Below are 10,767 nucleotides of genomic sequence, written 5' to 3'. Positions count from 1 at the left end.
GGTTTGAACCGGTTTAGGTTTTTTTTTTTTTAAAATTTCAGTTTAGTTACTGTTTTTTGATAAAAACTGAACCGAACAAAAAATAATCATCCTTAATTAGCTCGGTTTAATATATTGATTTAATTTAAATTTTAAATTAAATTAAATTAGTTTAATTTAGTAGAATTTTTAATAATTTGATTGACTTTTCGAGCTACACCGAAGCTAAAAAAGTAACTTAATTTGGTCATCAAAGTTTTTTTAAGTCAGGATTGGATCCACATGTTAATCCGGATCTCAAGAATAAAAAACAAGAAAATGTTTTTTCAGTAAAAATTCCACTTGTTTTTTTAACTTCCATGTTTGCAACGATGGATGATTCGTGGAAAATAAAAAAGAAAAAGGGAAAACGGAGAGGATTTGTTACGGATAAGTAAGTAAACTTTACGGAAGTGATTAAAACTAGTATACTATTTGATATAAAATTTCGTAACAAAGTCCCTTCATCCTTTCTATTTGAGTCGCGTGAAGTTCAACCCATCACCGATTAACGGCCATCCCCTCCCTTCCATCAATCTGCACTCTCTCCCTCCCTCCAGCTCCTCCTTCAAACATTTATCAAAACCCTCCCCACATTAAAAAATAAAAATAAAAAAATTGCTACTTCTATCACTCCTGCTAATTCTCCCGACGATCTGTAATGAAGAATGCATCGGAGTCTCAATAAAATGGCGGAGCAGGTGGAGGAGCCAGTAGATAACAACAGCAACGACAAAGTAAACAACGGCTCAACAGAATCTAACAGAAACGAGAATAATAATAATAACAATAATGATGAAGAGAATAAGGATAAGAAGAAAAATGTAGATCCAGAATTATTCAGCTGTTTGCTTCAGCCTGTTACTTCGGATTCCGATCCTGATTACATCGGCATTCGCCGTCTCCTTCTCTACAGGAAAGCCGAGTCCGGTGTTCGCCGCCGTCTTGTAAGCTTTCTCTCTACTCTTCTTGTCGTTTTGAAGCTTATTATTATTATTATTAACTCGTTCGTTTTTTATTATTATTATTATGCGCACCACATTATTTTGTTTCGTAAGTGCGTAATTGGTAGATCTACTGGTTTGGATTGTAAAATGTTGCTGGATGGAGCTTAGTTTAGGAGAGAATTGGTAGCTGATCAAGCTGGGAGGAACGTTTTTTTATTTAAAGAAAATGGTTAATGAGGGTGCTCATTGGATTAGATTTAGAACAAAAGTCAAGTTAGAAATTATAACTCTTGATTCGTGTGTGCGCCTTTACTGAACTTACTTCCTTTGGAATAATTTGGAAGACTTGTGCAGTCTAAAACAATGAATTTCTGATTGTTTCTAGATGAATTGTTGTCATGGCACTGTATCTTGTTTCAATGATTCATGAGACGAGTTTAATCAACATCTTGAATTTACTTTCATTGTGGGATGATTTTGTTAAGCCCAGCCCCAATCGAGTGGTTAGCAACATTGATATAGTATAGTAATGGTACCCTGTCAAATGACGCTTTGAGAATGGTCTAACAAGTAGCTATCTGGTTTTCTTTGTGATGCCTTATTCTTTTTGTGTTTTTTCATTTTCATTGAGAAGAAATTTCAAGTATTCTAGTGTTTTTCATTTTATTACCTATGAAACTAAAGTTACTTTTCTAGCAAGTAGCAGGACTGCACAAATGAAATATAATCATTTCTTCTACAAGTTCTTATTATGAATGCATTTTATGAAGGATTGGAGATGCAATGGAAAAGGGTATACGAGCTATCGTAATTACATTCGCAGGCCAAGAAATTGGGATGGTTTGCCAAGCCACCAAAGCACTCCCGGAAACAGGTTGCTGATACTTTACTTGAGTGCAGCTAGTTGTGTATATTGATTGACATCTTGTACTAACTGAATTATACTCGCACACCTTTGCACCAGGGGTTCGGAAATTTTTGCAACCATCTGACATTTGACTTCCCTTACATCAAGGAACATTTCTATATATCTAACTGAGCTAATGTTATTTTCTTTCACTCTGTATTGAGAATCAACATGAACTTGTATAAAAATGCACTTTGTGAGTTGTGACTTCTATTTTAAATCTATTTCTCTATACAATTCTGACATCAGGATGATTTACTGGTTGATGCATCAGTGGGCGATGGCTTCAATCTACGACTCCACCTTCCCATTTGTTCGAGGTGGACAGTTGGACTTCCAGCAGGGTATGCTTCAGTTTCTTGTGGATTTTCTTTTGATAATTAAAAATTTTTATCTGTACCTCTGACTGCATTTAGTGCTTCTGCCATAAACTCTTAACAGGCTCCATAGAGTTAAAAATATATTTTTTCACAAGTAATGTACTTATTCAAGGAACCTGCCATGGCACCTGTCCCCACTACCTCCCTTTTCTAACATGTTTGATATTTGACATTAGTATGATCTGACAAGTTATGCGTTTTACTTTTATGTCAACTCATCAACCTTAAACTTAATTGCTGAAAAAAATATTCTTACCCGAGTAGAAAGTAAAAGTTAACTGATTAAATAGAGCTAAAGCCCCTTTTCTCACTTACAAGGAAAAACAAAGCAAAATATCCATGTATGTGTATAACTACTAACTAATCTTCATCTGCCCATTCCACCTCTTCTCTTCTCATTGGACTTTAGCTTCCATTCTGCGCCAGGAACTACCAACTTAATTTCTTGTGATTTTTAGTTATTGATTATAACTTTGAAAGTACCACTTCATTGATTAATTTTTTTTCCATGTGTGAATTTCATTTGCAGGACCTGCGAAGTACCAACCTGCCTTCTACTCACAGAACAAGTTTCAGCTCAACTGCAAGTGATAATGATTCCCTACGCCGCCGAGGGGCTGAACCTGCATATTCTTTTGTAGGAATGCATTGCATCTTTGATCAGTGCAAAGCTGCTGGTATTTCTTTATGTTACTGATATAGACTTCTTTCATTTCTCTTGTCATATTATACTTTGAGTGGTTAATCTATCTTCTTAGACTGAGCATCCTTGGTCTTATGTGCAGTTACTGTTTTGAAGTTTGGGCACATGAGTTCTGATTTACTTGCATATGGGGCGTCAGATGGAACCTTGACAGTGTGCTTAGTCTCAGACCCACCTTCAGTCATCAAAAAATTAGAGGGCCATTCTAAAGATGTCACAGGTTTGATTGACTGGTATTGTTTCTATGGTCTTTTCTTATATTTCAGGTCCTAACAATTTGTTTGTGTGGGTTCGCATGCATGTTTCCATTATTAAAGACATGATTTCACATTCCATTATAATTAGACAATTGAGTCGCATGTGGAATTGCTAATCCTAAGCAACAAGCCCTTTGTTTGTATTGGAGTGACACTGTATTCTTGTCTCTTGTGCAACCTGTGGTATTGGTGTGATAGGTCAAGTGAAGATCAATGACAGGTATCTTACAGGTGAACAACTAGATATGGAAAAGAAAGCATGATCTCATGTATCATTCAAAAATGAACAAACCAATTTAAGTGGAACCTACCTAGTAAAGTTATTTGTGTGTATGACTGGACTGTAGAACTGTATGAACTTCATTTTGGCTCTGGCTATTGCATTTTCCCAGGTCTTTGCGAATTAAGTTCTGATGGCTCTGAATCTTGTTTTTATTTAGTTCAACACACCATGTACAATCTCTTTAGTTTAATGACATTGGTTTATCTTTGAATACTTGTGTAAGCATGACTATTCCTGCACATGCATGCTCTAAGAGGAGTCATCAGAGAGAGGAGTGCAAATCTTTAGTTTCTTTATCCAATGTAATCTCACCAAGCACGCTGCTAATTATATTGATTGAGTGCAAGTTTATATTTTTCTGCTATCATTGCCACGTTTCTAAGTCAGAAAAGTACTGCCAGACTTCGACTTCTCGTCCAATAATCAGTACATTGCTTCAGCATCCATGGATAAAACTGTGAGAGTATGGGAGTTATCAAAAGGGATTTGCATTCGAGTAATATATGGAGTCTCTTCACAATTGTGTATTCGTTTTCATCCTGTAAGTATGCACTGAACACCCTCTCACCCTCTCCCTCTCCCCTGATAATTTGTGCATGTGCATATATGTGATCATCTAACTGGGAAATTTTTTATATTTAATTCGTTCAAATCATTCTTCATGACTTGATTGGCCACCTAACGTTTCCTCTTTTGTCTCCATCAATGCAGGTAAACAACAACTTCCTCTCAGTTGGCAATGCAAACAGAGAAATTACCGTAAATACCATTTTCCTTTCCCTGCAACATCATAACTCATTTACATGACTAGCTGTATCCACCCAAATTTTTCTCACATAATTGCTTGAATTTGAGAAAACTTCTACCACATTTCACGATTTAAAGTAAAACAATCGTACTCACTCAGTTTGTGAGGTTGCCAACTTATTTACAAGCTTTCATGCTGATGCAATTTCAAAATGAGAACCTCTAAACATGTGATCATACTTGGTCATGCACTTCCCTGGCCTGGCCTATAGTTTTCACTTGGATTGATTTCACTTGATTTGTAGCTCCTCTTCATTGATATACCAGGTATTCAATTTCAGCACTGGCAGGATTATTAATAAATTGGTGTTTGACGATAAGGTTACATCCATGGACCATGATCACACTGGTCACCTCATTTTCTGCGGGGATGCACAGGTGACTCTTCTGTAAATACATTAAATAACCATCACCATTGGATGACTTTTTGGAGTACCTTTTCAAATAGCTATTAACTGACCTATACATGCAGGGATGTGTATACTCCACAAGCATGGACTCACACACGGGTGCATTGTCGCGGTCTCATCGCTATCGAAGTAGTGGCAAGAGCAAATATCCAGTAACAACTGTTCAGTACCGGAGTTTCTCTCTGCTAGCAGGAGGCCCCGTGTTGCTGACCTGTACTCAAGATGGAAGTTTGTCATTCTATAGGTTTGTATATCTGACATGTCTTCCACTGTTAGGTCTTCTAATTTGAAGTGATTTAGAGGATGTTATGCTTGTGTTGCAGTGTTGCCTTGGAAATTAAAGGTTATCTGACTCTTCGTTGCTCACTCAAATTGGCTCCACGAGTACATAGCATCCGGGCTTCTTTCTGCCCCTTGCTTTCCCTTGAAAAAGGAGAGTATATAGGTTTGTATTTAATTACTGCAATGAAGGTTCTAATATTTGGTCAGCAATCATTTGTACATGTGAGCTTAGAATACAACTAAAAAGCTTGTGCAAAAACAACTGTGTATACACATGTATGTTTGCATGTCAATGAAATGTGATGTATTTGTAGGTCATCATATGCTTGAGTAGTAACTCTGTTGTCACCTTCCACACTCAACTTTTATGTGCTCTTCTGCAACAATCCCACAACCTCAGTGCTCTTTGTTTTCTACTTTCGTACAACCCCTAAGATTTTCTGCAACATTCGTTTCCAACCACTGAATCTTCCTACAGTGCATTTCTTAGAGAGAATCTAATAAAGGATAAGAGTAGACAGTGAAGCATGAAAAATTCTGTTAAAATTGTGAGGTTTTGGTCTAGAATTGAGTGTTCACGTATCCTTGAAAAGAATCTTGAGTTTGAGAACAGTAATAACTGTTTTATCTCAACTGAAATGGTTTGTTTTTTTTTTTTTAACATGAAGTTGCCGGAAGTGAGGATTCAAACGTTTATTTCTATGATTTGACTCGGCCAAAGCATACATGCGTCAACAAGCTACAGGTCCATCTCTGTTGCGTACTGGCATTTGATGTTTCACAATTTCACCACCACCACCATGTTCTCACCATGATGTGCATTTCTGACTGCAGGGTCATCGCTTTCCAGTCGGTGATGTTGCGTGGAACCACGGGGAGAATTTGCTGGCTACATCCGATCTGTATGGCATCGTTATTGTATGGAAGAGAGAGAAGACAAGTCAAGACAAATATAAGCGGTAACAAGTCTCGCCCCCACTCCAAGAAGAAACAAGGAAATTTAGCTTTGCGTTGTCTCATCATTCTTTGGTAATTGCTAAGCCACCTGTAGCATATGTTTCGTGATTCATTTGTATCAGAATGTGAAAACTGAGCTTCCATTGTTTGTATTAAATTTTGCACTCATCCTCTAACCATCAGCATGCACATACATGGCATTGAAGAGCCTAAATGAAAACGAAACAGAATCATTCTTGTTATTAAACAGTAGCATTTGCGTAGTACTGATTTTTCGGTAGGCAAGACGATAAAACAAGAGCTACTAAAACGACATCGATTACTTTTATTTTATATTCCAATTGAAGCGTCTGTTTTCATGGTGTGATCGGCATAAAAGTCGTCGTTCGAATTATAAAACGTCCCAGCTTACTTGCATTGCATAACAACTAGATTTATTAAACGGCACTTGATCTGAGATGGCATGACAAAAAAAAAAAAAAAATTAAAGCGTTTTTTAAATTTCATTTTCGAAAAAAGGATTACTTCCCGCCCAGTGGCAGCTTAGCAAAATCCTCCTCTGGCCTCTGTGCAGTGCCTTCTCCTACTTGCTCCAACCAGTGGATTCCCCATGTGTACCAAGGTAGAGAGGCATAAACGTATATCTATTTACAAGTTAAACTAGTTTGGATTATACACAGCCCTGGTTTATAGAAGCAAGAAACCAGAGTGAAAAACATGTACATGATCACATAGCCTACAAACAACCAAACACATCCTTGACGGGGTGACTAACCCTCAAATCAAGGTTATCTACACATGACAAAAAGGTTTTCAAGCCAGTTTCCCTCTGCCATGAACTCACTCACAGATATACAACAGCTTGTGATGCAGATGTATCTGCCTGCGTGTTTGCTTGAAGCCTAACCAGGGTTAAAAACAGAGCTCAGTTCCTCTGCTATCATTGTACATCAGCATTTGTATTTTATTTACTTTATCACCTCCGGCGCCTCTTTGTTTCCGCCTGCAAGAATGTGGTGGCAAAAAATATCAATGATAAGTAAATTCATACTTGGTGTATTTGAGTTTATCTGCCATTTACATGCAACTTCAACCTGGATCCCTTTCTCTGTTGGAAGCACAGAATCCCCATTATCATAGGACAGCAGCAAGCTGCCATAAATTAACAAAGAAAGAGAGAGACCCCCTCCTCCAAATTAATTAGCACACAAAGGGAGTCAGAAAATTAACTAAAATGCTCTTGGCATGCCAAGTGACTTGTTTGCCTTAATGGGCACACGCTTCCCCACTTGCCATACATGTCCAGATCCACCACCATACCTAAACTCTTGGCAAAACCCCACAGGCTTTGTAGCTCCAAGCAACAACAAAAAATGCACAGTCCATGGTATTTTATCCCAGGATGCAATTATATCAAATTGACAATGGGATTTTTTATTGCACTATTCATGCCTATCCAATAATATCATAAAAAGGTTCCTTAGCAATAACGAGTTGAGAATACCTTTCCATGTCTCAGCCTCACTCCTCTCTATCTCTCAGAACATGTGCATGTGTTGTTAGGTGATTGTTGGATTAAGTTTATTCGTGCATTTTAAGCATTATGCACTCATTATACAAAAATCTCCATACCCCGCATTCCATGAAAAGCCAAAGCAATTACACATCTATTAACACAAGAAACATTTAAAAGAAGAATGGCAGATGTGCATGCCAGCTTGAGTCCAGTAAAAACAATTTGGATGACAAATGCCATGAGATTATTAATATGTGCATGCCAGATTCAGTCCAGGGAAAACCAGGCATTTGAATGACAAATAAAGACTTCAAAACACACTCAACACTGCAGTGGATGAGGATACCTTTGCATCTGATTGTCTGGTATTGTGGGAATTCTGCAGCTTCTTCTGGCCTTCAGATGAGCAGTTTTCACAGAAGAAATGATCAAGTCTTTTAGCTTCCTCTGCAGACATTTCTATACAAGCAGGATGAAACCTGAATCAAAAAGTAGTATGCTGAATGATGCATTGTTTTCCCATTGTATTTGCATAAATCGGATATGTCTGCACTCAAACAGTTGTTTGGTAAAAACATCCCATTAAAATGCACAGACATCCACATAAGAAAAGGCATTTGAAACATAAGTCTCTATACCCTAGTTGTCCACTCCTTCTGAACTAGGGACACGTATTTCTCCTCAGAACTCAATATAAGAAGCTCCTTAAAAGTGAAGTTTGATAACAAACCTCACGATCAAGGCATGTCCATCCAATCACATGCTAGAGGAAGTTTGGAAAAGAAAAGGGAAGAAAGCATGCAAACAGAAGACATGGTGCAAGCACTCTTCTTTCTTTTCATAATGACATTTTCCCATTCTTTTTGATATATCAGCTACTCCCGTTTTCAGTTTCAAGTAGAGAACAACTTATCTGCCCTGCCCATAACAGTTTGCTCCCGCTGGATATCTTTTAGAGAATCACAGAGTGGCTGTAATTGCTTAACAAGACAAATCTAAATTACTTCATATGCCGCGTGCCAAATCAACTTCTAAATAACTGTAGAAAATATTACTGTAATCCAATCTCAATTGTCATCTATTACAATCCCAGAGCGACTTTGCAGATATAATGCAATGCCTATTCCCCTCAGTTTGAAAGAAATATGACAAAGCAACTGATAACTGGAAATATGGTGTTATAAATCTAATTACATTCTTTCTCGCAGAAAGGAAAATCAAAGCACAGTCCCATTGACATTTGGATAGCAAGCAGCCACAGCTTTCTAACAAGCTAAAACCTACAGGCACCGAAGTAATAATGGCATTGAAAGATCTCACCTAGCAAATTCCAAACAGCATCACAGAACAAAAACCCATCCACAAAAACTGAACTAGAACTCGGAAAAGGGCTTCAAAACAATCTAAATAATCTCAAAAACACACAGCTTACCAGTCACTGCAGCCTTCACATTGAACCATCAAGTCATCAGGATTGTAAGGCATCTCACATTTGCAATACCTGCCACAATTAAGAAAAGCCTTTTACTCAAAAACACTATTCTAATCCCAAATTAAAATCCATCAAACCACAATTAAGATAAGATTCCCGAATTAATAGCATAAATATCGCCACTGAATTAAACCATCAAAATCGCATTAAAAAAGGGGAAATTCGAGACATACACGGCAACTCTATCAGGATTAAAAGCACCAGTAGACGAATTATACTCAAAACGACAAAAGAAATCATCGTTCCCAACAGCATCAAGCTTCGTGTAATTCTTGAAACTATGAACCATACACTTCCCTTCAATCGTATCTGCACTCTGAGTATCATAATGATCGGATAGAAAAACCTCCTTTGAGCCATGAAACTGCCGGCGACCACCGATTGATTCCTCCGGCCGGTAATACCACCGCACCCGTACTCTCACGTTGGGCCCTCTACCGTCGGATTCGATCCGCTCAATCTTTGCCACGTAAGAAGGCTTCGACGGATCCGATGGCCGCATCAACACGCAATCTCCAGCTACAAAACGAAAGAATTTCATTTTCATTTTTTAGTTAATATAGATGATATAAATTGGAAAAGAAAAAGGGTGGGTTGAGCAGTGAGGGCGAAGGACTTACGTTTAACGGTTTTGTTGATGGGTTTAACAGTGTAAGAGTCAAGAGTGCGTCTTGGTGCTTTAGCTTTAGCCATGGAAGTAGTAGCGTGTAAACAAACAAGGTCATGCACAAAGACAAGAAAGAGAATGTGGCAGAGAGAAGATAAATCAACACAAATGGTGTCATCACTATTATTATTATTATTATTATTTTATGTTAAGGTTGTACATGTAGTAAATCTAAAAAATTATATTTTATTTAATTTGTTGTGAAATAACTGTACAAGGTTAGGTTGCTGGAAAGTTAGCTGGTTTGCAAAGAATTTTTCTATGAAAACCTAAACCAGGTTGAGTGTTTGGTCTACAAAAGGGTGTTGTTCATGCGTTTGTTAAAATGTTTTTTTTTTTTTAAATATATTTAAATAATATTTTATATTTTTTAAAATTCATTTTTTATACCAGCAAATTAAAATAATATAAAAATAAACAAAATAATTCTAAATAAACAAATAAAAAAATAAAAAAATCTCGAGAACACTCGGCCAGCTGTCGTTCCGCTGTTCAAGAGTTAAAGGTTGAGTTCACATCATGGAAGTGCGGAGGAGTTTCAGGGTATTTTTGCCCGGCAACCGGCAAGAGGCAAAATAAAAGGCATGTGTTGTGACGGTTGTCTCTGGTATTGCCATCTCAGTATTCAGGTGCTGCCGTTTCTCTGTTAATTTCCCACTTCCGGTCCAGGAACTTCAGGTCGGTGTCCTTGGTATTGCCATGTCATCGTTCTGAAAATATTTGTCTCTCGACTCAACGACATGCGCATCTTGCCGTTTGAACTTTGTAACGACCAAGCATATAGTTAGTTAGTTGTCTTAGAATTTTGCTTTAAGAATCTATAAATCTCAATAAATGGTAATGATACTTAAATATTTCCGAGAATCACTCTGGGAATATGTTTTTTAACATTCGATGCAATAGACACGTGGACATTTTTCCATATTCAATGTCAAGCATGGGTGGGTAAGATATAAGCTAATCATACTTGGGCTTCTTTTTCTTTTTTCTTTTTTCTTTTTTTTTTCTCTCTTTTTTCCTATGATTTTGAGAGTCTCCTGAGTTTTTTTTTCTGTTATTGGCAGTAGCATTTTTTCTTCTGTTCTTTTATCCTTAACAATGTCCTATGTATAGAGAGGACGGTACTAATTGTTTTTTATAA

At 37.3% G+C, this 10,767-nt stretch overlaps 2 protein-coding genes across 7 annotated transcripts; one reads left to right on the top strand and one right to left on the bottom strand.

Annotated features, from left to right (window-relative positions):
• Window positions 1-454: 454 nt before the first annotated feature.
• On the top strand, window positions 455-6,214 carry LOC7470016 (uncharacterized). Its single transcript, XM_002306089.4, has 12 exons — window positions 455-965; window positions 1,736-1,839; window positions 2,147-2,216; window positions 2,782-2,929; window positions 3,038-3,175; window positions 3,897-4,036; window positions 4,207-4,254; window positions 4,570-4,680; window positions 4,775-4,956; window positions 5,036-5,157; window positions 5,663-5,739; window positions 5,829-6,214. The coding sequence occupies exons 1-12, from the start codon at window positions 687-689 to the stop codon at window positions 5,955-5,957; spliced, it is 1,548 nt and encodes a 515-aa protein (XP_002306125.4). The 5' UTR covers window positions 455-686; the 3' UTR covers window positions 5,958-6,214.
• A 362-nt stretch (window positions 6,215-6,576) lies between these two features.
• Window positions 6,577-9,900, bottom strand: LOC7470015 (chromatin remodeling protein SHL). 6 transcript variants are annotated; one of them, XR_002981441.2, is made up of 6 exons: window positions 9,580-9,895; window positions 9,133-9,478; window positions 8,900-8,968; window positions 7,814-7,946; window positions 7,033-7,103; window positions 6,762-6,954 (listed from the first exon to the last, which is right to left on the bottom strand). XR_002981441.2 is itself a non-coding variant. In XM_024599698.2 (6 exons), the coding sequence occupies exons 1-5, from the start codon at window positions 9,650-9,652 to the stop codon at window positions 7,086-7,088; spliced, it is 639 nt and encodes a 212-aa protein (XP_024455466.1). In that variant the 5' UTR covers window positions 9,653-9,895; the 3' UTR covers window positions 6,762-6,954; window positions 7,046-7,085. The 6 variants fall into 6 exon arrangements, 3 of the variants coding, with proteins under 3 accessions (XP_002305450.1, XP_024455466.1, XP_024455468.1); XM_024599698.2 differs by having other exon boundaries at window positions 7,046-7,103; XM_002305414.4 differs by lacking the exon at window positions 7,033-7,103 and having other exon boundaries at window positions 6,577-6,954; window positions 9,580-9,900.
• Between the last annotated feature and the right edge of the window lie 867 nt (window positions 9,901-10,767).

Source organism: Populus trichocarpa, chromosome 4 (assembly GCF_000002775.5).
Source record: "Populus trichocarpa isolate Nisqually-1 chromosome 4, P.trichocarpa_v4.1, whole genome shotgun sequence".
Classification (NCBI taxonomy): domain Eukaryota; kingdom Viridiplantae; phylum Streptophyta; class Magnoliopsida; order Malpighiales; family Salicaceae; genus Populus; species Populus trichocarpa.
This window is presented reverse-complemented; position numbering and strand designations above follow the sequence as displayed.